The 19,507-nt window shown below is 44.3% G+C and overlaps 1 protein-coding gene across 1 annotated transcript; it reads right to left on the bottom strand.

Moving 5' to 3' along the window:
• Positions 1 to 10,975: 10,975 nt before the first annotated feature.
• MED8 (mediator complex subunit 8) lies at positions 10,976 to 19,472 on the bottom strand. The gene is made up of 8 exons (XM_042782563.1): positions 19,467 to 19,472; positions 17,881 to 17,949; positions 14,499 to 14,617; positions 13,709 to 13,853; positions 13,048 to 13,188; positions 12,569 to 12,650; positions 11,956 to 12,204; positions 10,976 to 11,040 (listed from the first exon to the last, which is right to left on the bottom strand). The coding sequence occupies exons 1-8, from the start codon at positions 19,470 to 19,472 to the stop codon at positions 10,976 to 10,978; spliced, it is 876 nt and encodes a 291-aa protein (XP_042638497.1).
• Positions 19,473 to 19,507: the final 35 nt, after the last annotated feature.

A 19,507-nucleotide genomic window follows, 5' to 3' on the forward strand; every position in this document is an offset into this window, starting at 1 on the left:
TTTTTGCAGTGTTCCTTCCCCTCCCCTCCCACCCCTGGCAACCAACAAAGCAAGTTTACCTCCATATAGAAACTTTTCCTTGACCCTCCACAACAATGAACTAATACTGTATCAGTCCTTCTGTGATTGACTTATTTCACTCAGCATAATGTCCTCCAACTTCATCCATATTATGTGGTGTTTTGCAGACTCTACATTATTCTTTAGTGCTACATAGCATTCCATTATGTGTAGGTACCATAGTTTGGTCATCCACTCTTCCACTATTGTTGCGGTCATATTTGTTATGTGCTTTCTCATAGTGTCAATTTCTTTGTTCCATATAATTTTCTATGCTGAGCTCATTTTGTTTATGAATTGTGTTATCACTTCCTTCATTGCTATTGTTCTAGTATTTGCTGAATATTTATGCTGGTCTTCTTTTTTATTTTGATGTGAAGGTTTATCACTTTTCTTTGAGGTTACCCTGTGATTTATAGTTTTCTTCCCAAGTGTAGAACAGTCCATTCTATCTTGTAGTTGTCTTGATTTCCCTACCATCTAGAAGTTCTATAATGACACAGTTTTTTCCCTGTTTTTGGTTTGTAGTTGTCCTCATTTGTCAATTGATGTCTCTGGTTCTCTGTTTACAATCTTGTAGGCTTCTTTACTTTGGATACTTCCATAGCTGGGTTGGTTTCTGGGTTATATCATCACATGTGCTAATGCTCAGTTGTTGTTGGCTCTTGTTGCTTCTCTGTCCAAATGACTCCCTTTAGCATCTCTTGTAAGGTTGGTCTGGTTTAAACAAATTTCCTTAATTTCTGCTTATCTGAAAATGTCCTAATTTCACCATCATATCTGAGGGACAATTTTGCTGGGTACATCATTCTTGGTTGGAAATTTTTCTCTTTCATGGTTTTATATATACCATCCCATTGTCTTCTTGCCTGTATGGTTTTTGCTGAGAAATCTGAGCTTAGTCTTATTGGTTGCCCCTTGTAGGTAACTTTTTGATCTTCCCATGCCGCTCTCCTGATTCTTTCTTTGTCTTTGGTTTTGGAAGTTTGATGATGATATATCTGGGTGATTTTCTTTTGGGGTCTATCCTGTTTGGGGTTTGTTTGACTTCTTGAATGGATATATTCTCATCTTTCATCATACCAGGAAAATTCTCTTCCAACAAATCTTTGACAATTTTCTCTGTGGTTTTATTTGTCTCTTCCTGTTCTGGAATTCTGATTACACATAGATTATTACTTTTGATGGTATCCCACATGAATCTTAGGCTTTCTTCATTTTGTTTTGATCTTTTTCCTGATAGATTCCTTTCCAAAGAAGTGTTCAGGCATTTGCCTTCAATCTCTCTAATTCTGTCTTCCATTGATTGAATTGTGCTCCTTTGCCCATTCAATGACTTGTCTATTTCTGAAAATTTAGTATTAATCTTCTGGATTTGTGTGTGTAGATTTTGTATCATTTCTAATTTTTCATTTATTTTGTCATTTTGTCCTTGTATTGTCTTTTGAAATTGTTCTAGGGTTTTCTCTGTTTTCCTTGATCTGTCTCTCAATTTGTTGAAGATACTAAATATAATTCTTTTGAATTCTTTATCAGGGAGTTCCAATGCTGCGTCCTCCTCAGAGATGTGTTTTGGGTCTGTATCCTGGTCCCTTGTTTCTCCTGCTTTATCTTGCTTCTTTGTGTGGACTGTGATGTCTGTTGTCTTCTAGGCATTATAATGTTTTTGCGTTTATATTTAATTGGTGATTGTATGTTGGAGTGACTTGCCCACGATTTTTGTTTTCTTTGTTTTGTTTGTATGGTATCTACACAAGCAGGGTACTGTGTTCCTCTATTCACCAGTTGACAGCACTTATACACTCACTACCTATCTCCTTTCCTATTGTCAGCCTCTCGTATATCCCTGGTAACCTTGGCAAACAGAGCCTATTCTTAGGTCCCTGGAATTCGAATGAGGATGCTATCACTTTAAAATCAAAAACGGTTGCCACTTGTAAAGATTCAAAATGGCTGTGTCCCCAGTCACTTTAAATATCCAAAATGGCTGCTGGTTGTAAAGATTCAAAATGGCTGCACCCTTAGTCACTTTTAATATCCAAAACACTGCTGCCTGTAAACAATCAAAATGACTGCACCCTCCAGACAGCAGAAAATCAACAGCTCAGGTTGTCTCCCTCCTTGCTGTTTCCCTTCGTAGTCATAGGCCACCAGCGCAGTCATCCCTGCAGCCCTTGGTGACCAGGGCTGATCTTTAGGTCCATTCTCTGGTCCCAACACCACTTGGAAATATTCAGGCTGTTGGTCCTATCAGAGTAGCTGACAGTCAGCAGCTCTGACCATCTCTGTACTCACTGTTTTCACTCAGGTTTTTCCATTAGTGGGTGACTAATCCACTTCTATATAGTTCCTTTCAAAGATCAGGGCTCCAGGATTATCTTCTGTATCTCTGTCAATTGTTTTTTCTTTTCTTTGTTGAAGAGGGTCTGTGTCGCTTGTCTGCCTATTCCTCCATCTTACTGGAAGTTCTCCCCACATCCTTTTTGCAGGTGGCATCAGCAGTAGGTGTTGTTGCAATGGCTCCACACTCATGGGACTTTGCAAGAAAGAAGGGGCTTAGAGTAACAACTTTTGTTGTCATAAGGGCTAAAAGGAAGGTAAAAGACCCTGCAGCTAAGAGGAGAAAAGCCTGAGGCAATGTTGTGTTCTTAGGTTCCATCCAGTTGACTCTGACTCATAGGGACCCTACTTACAACAGAACAAAACACTGCCCAGCCAATTAAAGGAGATGATTGATAATGAGCCAGTCTTTGGATTCTACCCAGCCAGAGGCCCATGGCCATATGCGTAAGAATGGGAAGATAGTCAAGGTGTGGAGATGAAACTGGAATGTTTCCAAAAAGCTTATGTATTAAGGGTTATGTGTTTATCTAAATATACCATGGATATTGAATGTTTCCCTTACCTAGTCTTGTAATATAGATGTATGATAGAAGTGTATGATAGAAAGAGTAATGGGTATCACAGATAACAGAAAGCACTTAACTCTGCCTTCAGGCAAAACTTGATTGGATATGCTAAAGGGGGAAACAGGATTTGCCCAGAAGAAACACAGGCTTTTTATTTCTAGCCTGTAGCCCTATATAAAGAGTATTGGGGGGTTAGGTAGAAAACTTCAGCCCCACCTAGTAAATTTGCATTTGAAAAGACATGACCCACCCAGAACTACTGATAGAACAGGGTATCTGCATTTGAAGGAAAGACTTATGGGGGGGAAAAAAAAAAAAAAGGCTTGCTTTGCTTTTTGAATTTCGAGGAAGAGGTTTGTTTTGGGTGCATCAAGGCAGGAAAAGGTCATGACACATGAGAAAAACTCCTTCCACGATTGGAAGTTAAAGTAAGCCAGTGAGTAGATAGCCTGATATGCTGGCTTGTAGTGACCATAGCAATGAAGAAACAGGCTGAGTTTGGCACCTGTTGACCTAACCCATGGAGGTCATGAGAGAGAGGAAGGCCTAGCTGGTCTGAAATGCAAGCAGTTGTGTGGACTCCTCAACATACAGGTGCTGACTTAGCCCATGGGGGCTACGAATAAGGTAAAGAAAGGGCTGGCTGTTCTCAAGTACAGGGAGATGTTTAAACTCCCAAGCTTGTAGCTGATACCCATTGATACAGCTTAGATGGCCGAGCTGACCAGAACCTGACTGAATGAAAAGAAAGATGTTTGACACTGTGAGCTGCTATAAATTGCTGCACTTTGATGGCTTGCTCTAGACTGGACTTTACTTATAGATGTAGATGCTCAAAGTTCCAATCAGAACAGAATATTTTTCAGAAAAAGGAACATATTTTTCTCCTTAAAGTGCTGGTTTGATAGGGACAAGCAGTTTAGAAACTGGCTGTCTACAATGGGAAAGATAAATGCATGAAATGGCTGGCTTACGCATTTTTATGGGCATACTTATACTTAAAAATGACTGGGAAGGGAAAATTAATCTTTCCAGTATGAAAGTGCCAATGGCTATAAGAGCCAGAGGGTGGCCTGTGATGTAGTGAATGAATTAGTATGGCTTTTCTAGCCATGGTCTTTGTGATTTCCACCAGATGACTGGGTGTTACTATGCAAATGTGAGGTGCTTGTGGCCCACCCAGGGACTGGATGGCTTGTAAATAATTTAAGTAAAGTACATATAATCCTTGTGGGGGGTGGGACAACACAAATAAGATGTATGGAAGCCTAACATGGGGATTGGTCAGTTTTGCTATTCCACTAGGCATAAAGTAAGCCATCCCAGAGGCAGAAAGAGGGAATCTCACTATCAAGACAGAAGAGCCAGGTGTGGAACACGTCCTTGGACCCGAGACCCCTGCACTGACACAGCAGAGAATGACAGCAGGGAGACGAGCATGAGATGGAGCAGTGGGTTTGTGGGCCTGTGGAATGAGAAAGCAGAGTGTCTTTGGTCAGGAGGCTTGCTGGTGGAGTGGGGTGCCTCTTTGGGCACCTATTAGCAAAGCTAAAAGTGCTTTGTAACACTAGCCCAACCAGGGCAGAAGCTTAGGCCAGAGAGAAATGTGCCTGTGGCTAAGAAGCAGCTGTCCTGACTTAAGAACTGTATCCTGACTTGTTTCAAACCTTGAATTGTAACCTGTTACTTCCCTAATAAACCCCATAATCATGAGTATTATCTGTAAGTTCTGTGTGGCCATTGCAATGAATTGTCGATCCTAGTCTGCAGTATGGATTACATCTCAACATAAAGAAAACAAAAATCCTCACAACTGGACTAATGAGCAGCATCACAATAAATGGAGAGAAGATTGAGGTTGTCAAGGAATTTACGTTGCTTGGTTCTACAATCGATGCCAATGGAAGCAGCAGTCAGGACATTAGAAGACATGTAGCATTGGGAAAGTCAACTGCGAAGGAACTGTTTCAAGTGCTGAGGAGCAAGGATATCTCCTTGAGGACTAAGGTGCGCCTGACACAAGCCATGATATTTCCAATCGCCTGGTATGCTTGTGAGAGCTGGACAATGAATAAGGAAGACCAAAGAAGAGTTGATGCTTTTGAGTTGTGGTGCTGGCGAAGAATGCTGAAAGTACCATGGACTGCTAAAAGAACTAACAGATCTGTCCTGGAGGAAGTGCAGCCAGAATGCTCCTTGGAAGCAAGAATGGCCAGACTTCGTCTCACCTATTTTGGTCATGTTGTAAGAAGGGACCATTCCCTGGAGAAGGATGTCATGCTTGGTAGGGTGGAGGGTCGACGAAAGAGGGGGAGGCCTTCGGGGAGATGGATTGACACGGTGGCTGCGATGATGGGCTCGAGTATAGCAGGGATTGTGGGGCTGGCGCGGGATCGGGCAGTGTTTCGTTCTGCTGTACATGGGGTCGCTATGAGTCGGAAACGACTCGACGGCACTTAACAACAACAACAACAAGCAGAGTAGAGTTCTGTGGGAGGGATGGTTGTGTCAGAATTGAGGTTAAAAGGTAGGCTGTAGGGTAATGGCATGTCTGACTTCCGCTTCATTAGGAATCAGCCTTGGACTGTTGATGTTCCGGATCCTCCCTCCCCCTTGTGAAATTACCAGACATCAGAGGCTGCCACTACCACACCCTTTTTGCGCAGTGGCTTAGAGGAATGCTAGTACGTTACTTATAGCTTAGTATGTCAAATTGTAAGGCAGGAAAACAGACAAAGTGCCTTGGGACAAATGGGTTTTGAGAATCATTGTCAGAGAATAAAAAGGTAGAACCATTCAGGTCACCTGAGTGAGGAAACAGGTACAGAGAGTAAAGTTCTTTGTCTATGATGAAGCCACCACATCTAAGTGGTAGCTGACATATTGAGACCATGAGACCTCATTAGGAGACCAAAATGCGGACCTAGGATCTACCTCAGTGACATGCAGGAGCTCAAGAACAAGAGATAGAAATTAAAGAGAAAAAGAAAGGAAGTTTGTCCTATGGGACAAAACCCATGCTGAAGTGTTGGAGCATCATGACCCTGTCAGATGAGTTGAGTCTGCCTTCTATTCCAATGAAAAAGCTCTGACTGCAGAGCGGCAAACTCTTTCCAAGTGTTAGGCTCTGTGCACCAAAGGGCTTTTGGCTTCCAGCAGGTTGGCACTCTGAATCCTCAGGACTGAACAGAAAAAGGACCATAGTCCCTGGTCCGACTGCTGGCAATGCTATACGTCAACAAGATATTCCCCCAAATCTTGAGCAAACAGAAAAGGCAGATGCAAGGAAATGTACAACCCTTAGCAGTTAGTAATCAAGAGTTGACTCAGGGTGGGTGTTTGGAAGGATTCAGCCTCCGTCCTGCCTGGTGCTGGGATCAGCTCACACGGCTCCTGTGTCCACAGGGCACAGAGAATACATTGTCCATAAGGAGGATTATTCTCTACAAGAAGCTCAGACAAAGAGAGAGGTTGTTTTCAGCTGCCTGGGGGAGGTGGGAAGGGGGTGGGAAAAGGGACCAGCCTTGCACTGGGGCATTCCTGCAGAGTTCAGCTTCTTCCCTTTGGCAGCAGCACTGGAGATGCCCTCCAACTCAGTCTCACACCCAACCTCTCCCCAGAACCCATTATGGAGACCAGAGGAGCACTTGTTTATAACCTAATCTATCTTGGCTGTTTCCTAAGAAAAACAGTGAGGTGAGCTAAGTCAATGTAGCAATAGATGACAGAAAGAGAAGAGAATGGGGTAATTGGGGCAGTGAACCAAAGGAAGGCTTCAGCAATGACTGAGTGCCAGCCTTAAGGCTAAGCAGGGAGGAGAGAGCCTAGGCAATGGGTATCATGCTGACATCGATTCACACAGCCCAACAAGTCTCTATATTTACCAGGATGAACTCTTGGGCTGTAGGAAGAGCTTGAGGTTTTGCACACCTGCTGCTTCTTTCTTTAACCTAGACACAAACCTGGAAAGCAATGCCTAATCGCTTTCCCCAGGGTCCCCTAGGGTAGGAGAAAGCACAATTTCCAGGCAAAATAGGGCAGTCAGAAACAGATGAATGCTACCAGAGTGGGGAGATTCATCTTTTGCAAATCCTAAATCTGCGCAAGTAAGCAGGGCAGATCTCTTTCTTCAAAAGAAACCCCATACATATTCCCTTCTGAGAGAAAGCCATCCTATCGATGAATATGATGACTGTATTAGGGATAGGAGCTACATACCCTCCAGTGAGATATTTATGGGGTTGTATGGGCCCCAGAGGAGCCCTGGTGACACAGTGGTTAAAGCACTTGGCTGCTAACCAAAAAGTCAGTGGTTTGAAACCACCAGCTGCTCCACAGGAGAACGACAGGGCAGTCTGCTTCTGTAAAGATTTATGGCCTTGGAAACCCTATGGGGAAGTTCTACTCTGTCCTATAGGGTCACTATGAGTTGAAAGCAACTCAAAACAGTGGGTTTGGTTCTCATTTACATGGGCCACAGAGTGGGAGATGGCTACAGAGATTTGTGAACCCAGAGGATTTTTTTTTTTTTTTTCTGGAGGAGGTGATGGAAATAAGCACATGTGCTCCCAGAGTGAGGAATATACAAGTGTGGGTGCTCCAGAATACAATATCTGCTTAAGGGGACAAGATGTAGGTGAGGTCCTGTTAACCAGGAAGACATTACCACTCTTAAAGGATAAGAAATCCATTTTTAAATAGTGTGGTAGGAAAGAAGTATTAGCCCAGAACAATGAACTTAGGGTTGATATCACTCAAAGGGAGGAATCCTTCGGTAGAGTAAAGGACAGTAGTCACTAAAAGATCCTCCAAGGATTTCAGAGCAGCACAGTTTGAACCCTTATGCAATATAATTAGTTTGAACATTTCCAGTGGAAAAGGAACAGATGGAAAGCTAAAGAACACATAGGTGGGCTAATGGAGGAGTAGGGTAGTTCTAAGTGGAAGAAAGGCCTGTCCTTGACTCAAAGGACCCCCTGCACTGCTGTGTCCTGTGCTGGTCAATGAGCTGTATGGATACCTTTTCTCATCTTGATGGAACAGAAGGGATGTGACATCTGGAACCACTTGTCCAGTCCTTTGCTGCCACAATCTGGTAGAATTCTGCCTGGCACCTAATAAATGCTAGTCAAGTACTTGTGTGTGGTGGGAGGATTTAAAAAATTAAAAAAACTCACTGCGGTCATTTTCCAACTCATAGGAAGATATGAGCAGGAGGAAGTCTCAATACTTTCAGATCAAAGCTAATTAAAGCTAAAACTTTTTATGGAGAACAAATTAGATTGCCTTGAAGCACCCTTAAAATTGTCCCTGATCCTTTTACAAACCAAAAATCAGAACCACTGCGATCAAGTCGATTCTGACTCATAGCAACCCTGATTTGGTTTCCAAGGTAGTAAATCTTTATGGAAGTAGCCATGGAGTGGCTGGTGGGTTTGAACTGCCAACCTTTTGGTTAGCAATCAAATGCCTTACACATTGTAAGCTCCACCAGAGCTCCTTAATCTTTATATAGCCCTCTCATACTTCTTGTTCACTTTTGCTGTCTCAAACTCAGTCCTTGTCCCCAAAGGAGGTTTGCAGCATAGGCTAGATATCCAAATTCACTGTTCTTCAACTTTATAAAAGCAGATAAAGGTACTGGGGGCTGCCCCCTCTTACAACCCACCTGGCTCTTATTTGAGCGCTAGGTTCAGTGGAATAGAAGAAAGCCATCCTGGTTAAAGTCCAGGAACTAGACATGATTATGAAAACAACTAGATCCTAATGAGAGCCTGAAGGGCAATTGCCTCCTTCCTCCAAAAATATGAATGAGTCCAGGGGAAGAAGGAACTTTTTCATGTGCTAAGAATATGACCCTTTCTCCCAGAGTCCTGCCTGGTAGAGCCACTTCCTGAGGAAACATCTTTATTCACATTCATGGGAGAGGGAAGGCAGTTGGGTGTAGTAAAAGACAGGGGACTTTGTGACTATGTCCCAGGAAAGAAGTGAATTGGCTTGTCAGAGGATAGAGTACAGCAGGCCTAAGTTTGACCAGAACTGCAGGTGGATAGCCTGTTCAGTCCAGAAGCCTCTTTACCTGAAGCATGGAAGGATGGCTAGGATGGAGCCTGGGAAGCAGGGGCCTGCAGAGATATTGTGCCTCTAAAGGATATAGAGGCTGGTAGTTTCTGTCAGTACAAAACAAATACGTGCCATCAAATACAACTGAGAGCTCTATGGTGCAGTGAAATTACTTAATTCAGCTCTTCTAGCCATAGCTACAATAACTGGATAAAAACCAAACCAAACTCACTGCCACCCAGTCGATTCCGACTCACAGTGGACCACCCCCCGCCCCCCGGGTTTCCGAGGTGGTAAATCTTTATGGAAGTAGATTGCCCCATCTTCCTTCAGCAGAGTGGCTGATGGATTTGAACCACCAATCTTCTAGTTAGCACTGGCACTGTGCCACCAGAGCTCCTTACAATGACTGGATGTTGTTGTTGTTATGTGCCGTTGAGTCAGACCCGACTCAAATGACCCCCTGGGTCCCTTGGAAACCCACCACACTGGGTTTCCAAGGTGGTATCACTACATAAGTAGATTGTCCAACCTTCCTTCCGAGGAGTGGCTGGTAGGTTTACCACCAGCCTTCTGGTTAGCAGTCAAGTGCCTTAGGCACTGCGCTACCAGAGCTCCCACAATGATTGGATAGGACCATGCAAATAAGATGTATGGAACCTAGTTGGGGTTACATGTCAACTTGGCTAGGCCATAAATCCCAGTATTGTGTAGTTGTTCTCCATTTTGTGATCTGATGTAATTATCCTCCACTGTGTGCTGTAAATCCTGACCTCTGTATATTAATGAGGCAGGACTATGGTCAGTTGTACTCAAGTCTTACTTGAATCATACCTTTTATCTTACACGAGAAAAAGGGTGAGAGAAGCAAACAGAGTGGACCTGACTACCACCAAGGAGAGATGTGCTGCACAAAGCGTGTCTTTTGGACATGTGGTCCCTAGGCTGGGAACCTCCCAGACCCCGGAGATAGAGACCTGTAACACTGGAGACAGTGAGATGGCAGCAATAGCAGAGAAACAGAGGCAGCAGAACCAGGAGATTGGCAGGAGATGGCGTGGTGGGTTTTCTGGCCCACAGAGTCAAGAGACAAAAGTGCCTACAGGTCAAGGCTTACTTGGGGTGTAGGGTGCCTCTGGGCACTTATCGGTGGAGCTAAAGTACTTTGTGACACTTGCTTGGGAATGGCAGGGCCCAGAAGCAGAGGACAAGAAGAGACTGTCCTGATCAAAGAACTGTATCCTGAGTAATTTCTGATCTAAATTATAATCTGTCACTTCCCTACTAAACCCTACATCATGAATATTGTTGTGAATTTTGTGTGGCCATTGCAATGAATTACTGGATCAAGTAAAGACTGCCATAGGAGGAATGGCTGTGTCAAAATTGGCTAAAAGGCTGCAAGAGGAGCTATGCCTGACCCTCTCCACTTCATAGGAATCAGCCTTGGGCTGCTGATGCTGATGATTCTCCTCCCTGCTTATGAAGTTGGATGCAGAGGTCTCATACTGCCACTACTCCATTTTTACAAGGTCTAAGATCTTGTGTCCATCAGCTCACCCTGACATAAAGCAGTATCAGATCACAAAAGTCCTGGATCAAGGATTGTGGAGGACCATGGAGAGAAGTGATTGCAGAAACTATCATTTATTGAATATTCATTATTTCATGTACTGTACTAAGTGTTTTACATTCATTTTCTCACTTTAATCTTCACAACAATCCTGAAGTAGGTGTTACCATCCCCACTTCACAGATGAAGAAACCAGTTCAGAAAAATTAGGTCACTTGCCCAAGGTCAAACAGCTAGTCAGTGCTGGGGTTTGTCTGTTGCCAAAAGCCCATGTTCTTTTATTGTACCCATTTCATCAGCACTGGGCAAAAGGTAATCTCACTGCCCAGCTCTGTAAAGATCACCTGGGATTGGAAGTTTCCAGCCACACTCACCGCTGGTAGGGATGCATTGAAGCTGACTTGATGTTGGTTTTTATTCCACTTGGCATTTTCCCTAAAAGGAACAAGGAGAAAGACACCTGAAGCAAGGTAGACCTTCATGATAAATCAGTAATGTGGTGTCTCAAGTTTCCTTCTACCAACTCCTCTACCGTCTCAGAACTACTGTGGTACCTAACCCTGGGTGGCATATATTTTAGTGAACAAAGGTGTGATTCCTTCCCCAGATCTCTTCCTCAAGGTGTCTAGGAAGGAGGAGATGGCACAAGGGACTAGTGGGAGAGTTTAGAACATCCTCAAGCAGAGCTTCCTGCTCATCTACCCCTGGCAGGGAGAGCTAAACTTGGGTGATTACCCACACCCTGCACACACATTTAATGTCACAGGGAGTACTAATAATAGAGAATATAGAGTACTATATTCTCTATTATTTCATTTGTCCCTTTTCCTGGATAATTGGGAAGAAGTATCTCTTCTGGCTAATTGAATCTGAATAACTCCTATTGTTCTCATAATTATAAGAAGTGAGGAAGAGAAAAGGCAAAAACCCAAAAGCAAGAGAGCCAGTATACAGAGAAAAGAATATATGTGGGACTGAGAAATTTACCTGCTTCTCAACTTCTGATGCACCTGCCAAATGACCTCAAGGTCCAACAATTGATTTCTATATCTAACAAAGAACACTGACAAGACACCTCATATCCAAAGTAAATGGGATAGAAGGGTAATTGACACAGAACTCTGAGATGGAGATACAAGGACAAAAGTAGTCTGTGATACTCAAAAGTTCATCCATACTCTCTGGTGCCTGTTGCAGAATCTCAAAATGCATTTTTCACTTCTGAAAACTTTTCCTGGTCACGGTCCAAAGGGAAATCTCAAGGTCTGGGGATACCAGGGACCCAAATAAGCCAGCTTATTCCCACTCCCCTGCTCCAAGTGACCTACATTTCAATCTCTACCACCTTACCTGGCTGACCTGCTTGGGCCATCTGTACTCCACTGAGCATTGACTGCTGCTGGTTTGAAGCTCCTGTCATCTGCACCTGCTGCAATCCTGAGGCTCCTGCAAGGATTGTCCCAGCTCCTGGCTGGCCTGGCTGACCAGGACCACTGCTACCTGAGGGTCTCCAGTTAGACAGCCCTTTCCCAAAGGCAACAGCTGCCACCAAGGCATTGGTGTCTGCAGGGTTAAACGTCTGCTTGTTCTGCCGGAGACCTGAAGGAAAATGCAAGTGAGGACACTGAGGTATGCATCTGGTCCTAGTAGCTAGAAGACCAGTGTGAGTGCCAAGGCTTGGAGCTTTGCCTTAAGCAATATCCATATTCCCTGGCAACCAGTGCCAGAGACAGAGCTAGAGGACCCCCAAGCCTATTTCAGAATTCTCCCTTTTCATTGCCCATTTCTTCATCTTGCTCCAGGGCTGGCCTTAAATAGGAAAGGCTAACAAAGTGGATGCAAATGCTTTCCTATGCAGCTCATTCTTGTATCTTCATTTCCCTACTGATAAGGCAATCATTTCTACTTCAGTGATCTTATTATTCCTCTCTCCCTCTCCACTTTGTTGTCAATCCCTCCATACCTCCACTCTCTGATTCTCGTTCCTCTTTGCTGATTTTCTCCAGAAGGTTTGAACACATTTTATTCAAGCTCTGGATCTGCTTCTGTAACACACACATTTATGCAGAGATTAGAGCAAGCAAGAAATGATCAAGGGGGAGTTTCTTCCTTGTGCTCTTCTAGTGATACATTGCTGTTGTTAGCTGCTATGGAATCGTCCCCTGACTCATGGCAACCCCACGCATGATGAGATAGAACCACTGTGATCCAAAGTATTTTCACTGGGTGATTTTTGGAAGTAGACTACCAGGTCTTTCTTCCTAGTCTGTTTTAGTTTGGAAGCTCTGCTAAAATCTGTTCAGCATCATAACAGCATACAAGCCCCCCAACAGACGTAGAGATAATCAGTTGCCCATCCCTGCTAGACAGAAATGGTACTGTCAAGTTCCTCATGAAGGGATGCGGGGATTGAGGGACACCCGGGCAGAGCTTCAATCCAACCTGGGCTGCATCAGCACCAATTCGAGCAGCATCTGTCGTCAGTTGCTTTTCCTGCTCTTCAACTTCAGGGTCAGGCTTGGTTCTTAAATGGTCAGGCACTACCTCGTGGCTGAAAACAGGTACCCGTCCCTCAGTCTGCCGCTGCAACACACAGATTTTCCTATTATGCATGCCAAGAAGATCCAGTCTGGCTCCACATATTCACTTCCACAGGTAAAAGTGCATTTTCTGGGAAAACAAATCCTGAGACTTACAATATCTAGCTTCCTAGGAGACTGTCCACTCCATTTCACTCTTTATTTCTATCTCCTCACACCCTATCTCTACTAGACTGATGGGCAAATTAAACTTTTTTTCCCTGCTACATTTTCATCAAAGACTAAAATAGGCAAAGTCACAAAAGAACAGACTTTTTGTTAAAGACAGGTGTTGGAGGAGAAAGGTCTTTACCTTGGTAACACAGGCCTCAGGTTATTACACTAGTATTTGGGAGTGACTTTCCCAACCCCAGAAAAACAAAAAGACCTCCAAAATATAGGACTCACTTCTTATTACCACTCACTACTCCATATTCAGAACTTCCAGAATAATTAATCAACAATTATGTTCTAGGCCCTCAACTATGTTGTACAACCATGTTGTATCCTTTGCCTCCTCTTACCATGAGATCTTCATCTCGGTCTGGGGACAACACCAGAGGGATGATGACCTGGTTACGGAACAGTGGTGTCTTTTCATGCTTCAAGACCTTGTTCAGGGTGTTCAGCTGTCCAGAGAGCAAGGCAAAGCTGTCTAGGACCGAAGGCCTGGGGGTGACAAGACGGAATCAAAATGTTCTATCCCTTTCCTCAAAGGGGGTCCTTCATACCAGAATTACCCAGACTCACCCCAAAAAGATTCACAGCACTATGACTGGCCAGAATAGCTCATGGGGATTGTGGGATTAGGAAAAAGGGACATATTTTCAATTTCTGATATAGATGTAGGAAAAGGAACTGTTCATTGTTTGAATAGAGTGAAGAATAAAGGCCAAATAGGAACCATGGCTCCACTGTTATCATTAAAAACTCAGCTACTGGGTAAAAGCCTCTTTTCCGATCTACAAACAGGATCCACACTTCTACAGTAGGCTGAACCTAAAGATTCAGCCATATCTGTGCCAACAGATCTAGCATGAATAGAGCTGAAGAGATGACTTCTTCATCATAAAAGTACAAAAACAAGAATCAGGAGCTAAAAAGAACCTGATCTGTGAAACTAGGCATTTCTCTACTTTTGCCATGGAGGGCCCAAGCCAAACTCTACTTGCTAAACATTAAGAAACCCAGCTCTTTACAAATGAAAAGATGTTTGCAAACTGATATGCAGTTGCATCACTGGAGATGTCCCATGTGCCAGGAAGCCCGGCCTCCACCTGTAAAGCCTCCCCAGCCTGCCCTGGCAACCCTTACCAGGTCAGCCGGTCATACTCGTTCTCCAGCTTATAAATGAAACTTCCCAGTGAGTTCTTCAGATCAGCTGCTTGACTCAGCAGTGCATCTAATGATGCCTCAAGCTGCTTTTCCTCCCTCTGCACCAATAGGAACAGGTTGGTTACCCAGATGGATGTGAATATGACACACAGAGAGGAAGGTTGAGGGGCCTGGGGGATAGTATGTAATACTGGTCAGGCAACATGGGATCTCACTGGCACAGGAAAACCAGGCTTGGTATTTGGGCTACAGACAGCATTTACCCTTAGACTTTTCAACCTGTTCACCAGATCTCAATTCTTCCTACTAACTGATTCCTTCTTTTCATCACCTTCTAAATCAGGCCTGGTTTTTCTTTGTATTATTGTTGTTATTAGGTACTCTCAAGTCGATTCTGACCCATAGCAACCCCATGTGATAGTAGATGCCCCATAGGATTTTCTTGGCAGTAATCCTTACAGAAACAAACCACCAGGTCTTCCCCCCACAGAGCCGGTGAGTGGGTACAAATCACCAACCTTACAGTTTGCAGATGGGCCTTAACTGCTGTGCTGCCAGAGCTCCTTTCTTTGTAGTATCAAAACCAAACCCACTGTCTTTAGTCAATTACAACTCAGAGCAACCCTGTAGGATAGAGGAGAACTGTCCCATAGGGTTTCCAAGGCTGTAAATCTTTTACAGAAGGACCACCACATCTTTCTCCCATGGAGTAGCTGGTGAGTTCAAACCACCATCCCTTCTGTTAGCTGAGAACTTTACTGTGCTGTGTATTTAGGTACACCCAATTCTACCTGAGAAATTTTCACCAAACCTAATGCCTGGGCTCATTATCTTTTATATACCTCTGCAGCACATGTACCCCAGCTTCCTGTGTCCTAGAACCTGTTTTGTGAGTCTGGCTATTCTTGCCAATGGCATAATCTCTAGGAAATCTACCCATGCATGAAGCTTACTCTGCATACCATTCATTCCCCCAAGATCTTCACCATTCCTTCCCCCAAGATCTTCATTTGCCCTCAGCATATCATGTCTCTAAGGTCTTCCTTCCTGAAATAATTTGCGCTCATTTTGTTTATCCCTCTGCCTCGTTCACAAGCTCAGTCAACCTTGTAGATACTGCAAGAACCTAAGTGACTGGTACTGTGAATACTTAATATGGCTCTTCTAACCATGGTCTTTGGAACTCTAACCAGATGACTGGGTGGAACTATTTAAATGTGAGATGATTTGTGGCCCACCAAGGGGATTACTAGCTTGTTAATAATGTAAACAAGGTACATGGTGCCCTTGTGGGGGTGGAACCATCTAAATATGGTGTGTGGAACCCTAATGTGGGGATTAGTCAGTTATGCCATTCACTAGGCTTAAAATGAGCTATCTCAGAGGTGGAAAGGGGATATCACTACCATCAAGAAAGAAAAGCCATGGGTAGAGTGTTTCCCTTGGACTTGAGATCCCTGAGCTGAGATGGTGAGGAGAGATGGCAGAGAGACAGCAAAGCAGAGGCAGCAGAACCAAGAGACTAGCACGGGACAGAGTGGTGGACTTACACAACCTTTGCATAAGAGGCTTGCTGCAGAGTAGGATCCTTTTCTGGGCACCTACTGGCAGAGCTAAAAGAGCTTTTTAACACTGGCCCAGGCAGGGCAGATGCCGAGGCCGAGGGATATGTGCCTGTGGTATGGCTGAGAAAAAATGTCCTGATTAAAGAACTGTATCCTGACTTGTTTCTGATCCTGAATTGTAACCTGTTATCTCTCTAATCTACCACTCATCTGCAAGTTTGTCATACTGTGGTGGCTTGTGTGCTGCTGTGATGCCGGAAGCCATGCCACCAGTATTTCAAATACCCATGGTGGACAGTTTTCAGCAGAGCTTCCAGCCTCAGACAGACTAGGATGAAAGATAGGGCCATGCACTTCTGAAAAGACTGGCCACTGAAAACCTTTTGAAAAGCAGTGAAACACTGTCTGACATAGTGTCAGAAGATGAGCCTCTCAGGTTAGAAGGCATTCAAAATATATAACGTGGCGATGCCCAGACCTCTATGACTGCTGCTTGACAAAGCTCCAGCTGTCAAGAGTCTTGGGCGGAAGCCAATTCCACCTTTACTTCCGATTGTATTCTGGTCCATTATCTTAATTGTTACAATAATCTTTATGGTGATCATGCTCCTTCTGGTTCATCCCAGAGGGTCCAAAACGGATTTTCATGTTTCCCATGAATCAGGCCACCTTCCAGATGACTCTCTGATTTCCAGTTCCAAAAACCCCGGTTTTCCTAGAAATCCCCATGATGATCCAGAGCTGGAAAGGCCCCTGGGAATCCTAAAGACACTGAGAATTCATATTGGTGGAAAGATCTCATGGCTACTCAACCTCTTACAATACCGACCCCTGCAACACAACATAGAAAAGGGATTACTCCTGATAGGAAAAAACCTTGGCCTAAGTGGCTGCCTCCTACTTTTAAGCCTCCTTTTAATGTAGCTTATAGAATTAATGGTAGACTTTGGTATCCTCCTCGGGGAGGGGAGCCTAAACCTTCCCGATGGCCTAACCTTCCTCTTTCTTATACTGGGGCATACATAGAAGGTAAAAGAATGGTGTGGGTAGATGGAAAAAGAGTTCCTTTTAACTCTCTCCCTTTCTTAGAGAGCTTAAAACGATCAGGGCCTAGATGTAAAACTACTGCACAGAGACATACTCTAATCACGCAAGGGAACAGTTATTTTAAGAAACTAAAAGGCCACAGGGAGCTCTGGTAGCATAGTGGCTAAGGCACTTGACTGCTAACCAGAAGGCTGGCGGTTCAAACCCACCAGCCACTCTTCAGAAGGAAGGTCAGGCAATCCTACTTCCATAGTGATACTGCCTCGGAAACCCAAGGAGGGGTCGCTATGAGTCAGGGCTGACTTGACGGCACATAACAACAACAACAACAACAAAAGGCCACAAGTATATGTTGCTGGACTATGTAGACCCATCTGCACCCCCAGACTCGTGGTAATTCAGAGAATGATGCCAACCACAAGGTTGGGTCACACGTTCTGGCCCCATGTTGTATTCTTCACCCTGACCATTTTTTCATGTTTTAGTTAACCTTATTGTCTAGCACATTTTATTTTTATAATGTTAATGATAAATAACTTAGATAAGATAAGATGTAAGTTTAGTTTATAAGTTTAATAATAGTTTTATAAGTTTTGGAAAGTTAATAGCCCACAGCCATGTACCTAGAATTGTGGGTTTGTCATTTTGCTTTGTCATTTGTAATCTGCAATATAGTATAAAACAAAGAAGGCCACCTCATTATGTGGGGCACATCTTCATCTTGTGTGAGTGTGCCTCCATCATCTCACCGACGCCACCTCTCCCTCCAGAGACCCACAGCTGAGGCTGGACCTCGGCAATAACGCATGGTAGAAGGTCTGCGATAAAGGGGAAGACCCTCAATGCGACAGAGGGACACTGTGGCTGCAAAGATGGGTTCAAGCATAGCAAAGACTGTGAGGATGGTGCAGGACCGGGCAGTGTTTCATTCTGTTGTATAAAGGGTCACTATGACTTGGCGCGAACTCGATGACCCCTAAAAATAACACTTCCCTAATAAACCCTATAATCATGAGTATTGTATGTGAGTTCTGAGTGGCCACTGCAAGGAATTCTCGAACCCAGCAGAGAAGTAGAGAGTGCTGTGGGAGGGACAGTTGGTGTTGGAGTTAGTAGATATATCTATCTGAGGATTGTGGCATGTCTGACTTTCACTTTACAGGAATCAGCCTTGGGCTGTTGATGTTGTTCTTGATCCTCCTTCCCTCTTGTGAAGTTAAAGGATGTCAGAGGATGCTGCCACACCCTTTTTGCAGTGACAAATGAAAAATTAAAAATGTACATGCTACTAAACACTAGACAATTTTAAATGCTTGGGTCTGCAAAGCATTTCCTCTCCACTTATGGTCCCCAGTTTTACTCCATTTTTTCAACTTTAACAGCAATCAGGCAGAGGCTAGGAAGAATGATGCAAATCATCTTGCAAACTCACTAACGTGCTTGACCAAACCAAACCAAACCCACTCACTATAGGGTCGAGTCTCACTCACAGGGAGCCTGTAGAACAGAGAATTGCCCCATGGGGTTTCTGAGGCTGTAACTCTTTACAGAAGTAGACTGCCTCATCTTTCTCCTGCGAGCACTTTGTTGTTGTTGTTATGTGCCGTCGAGTCGGCCCCGACTCATAGCGACCCCTCCTTGGGTTTCCGAGGCAGTATCACTACGGAAGTAGGATTGCCCAACCTTCCTTCCGAGGAGTGGCTGGTGGGTTTGAACCACCAGCCTTCTGGTTAGCAGTCAAGTGCTTTAGCCACTATGCTACCAGAGCTCCTGCGAGCACTTAGTGGGTTCGAATTGCCCACCTTTTGTTTAGCAGATGAATGCTTTAACCACTGCCACTAAAGCTCCTTAATGTTCCTGAAGGGAGCTTTAATCATACGTTCCACCCACGGACTGATATATCTCGTTTAGTTTTCGGTCGGTGTCCCCACAATTCCTTCACCCCTCAGACTTCTCTCTCAAGATCAGATTGCGTTATCTCTACATCCAATAGCCTCCTACCAGCCCTGAGGCAACCGATAACTTTCTAGAGAAATCTTCCAAGGACTGCATCTCGGCCTGCTCAAATTACAACTGAATCGCTTCCCACACCCCAGCAAATCAGTGCTACTTCCTATCTTCCGATTTAGCCGTGTCTCTCCTGTCAGATAGGCCCCACCTTTACCTCTCATCAGCTGCACTCCCTCTCCTGCCAACCTCGCGTTCCCTTACCCGTCAGTTGCGGGCTCTAACACATCGTCTCAGCCCCAACTTCTCACTGTCTCCTCAGCCAGTCCACTTTCGGTGCCCTCACCCGACGCTTACAGGCATTTAACAGACCCAACCCAGTTCTCACCTGCATTGCGGTGGCAGTGGCAGTAGCAACGACTTGCACTT

Source organism: Orycteropus afer, unplaced genomic scaffold (assembly GCF_000298275.1).
Source record: "Orycteropus afer afer isolate SDZICR_OR568_19922 unplaced genomic scaffold, OryAfe1.0 scaffold00370, whole genome shotgun sequence".
NCBI classification, from domain to species: domain Eukaryota; kingdom Metazoa; phylum Chordata; class Mammalia; order Tubulidentata; family Orycteropodidae; genus Orycteropus; species Orycteropus afer.

Excerpts from the sequence above, each read along its gene's own strand:
- MED8 (XM_042782563.1), bottom strand. Across the intron at positions 13,189-13,708 it reads ACCGAGATGAAGATCTCATG|CGGCAGACTGAGGGACGGGT; the intron begins GTAAGAGGAGGC and ends TGTGTGTTGCAG. Across the intron at positions 12,651-13,047 it reads TTGGTGCTGATGCAGCCCAG|AAGCAGATCCAGAGCTTGAA; the intron begins GTTGGATTGAAG and ends TGTGTGTTACAG.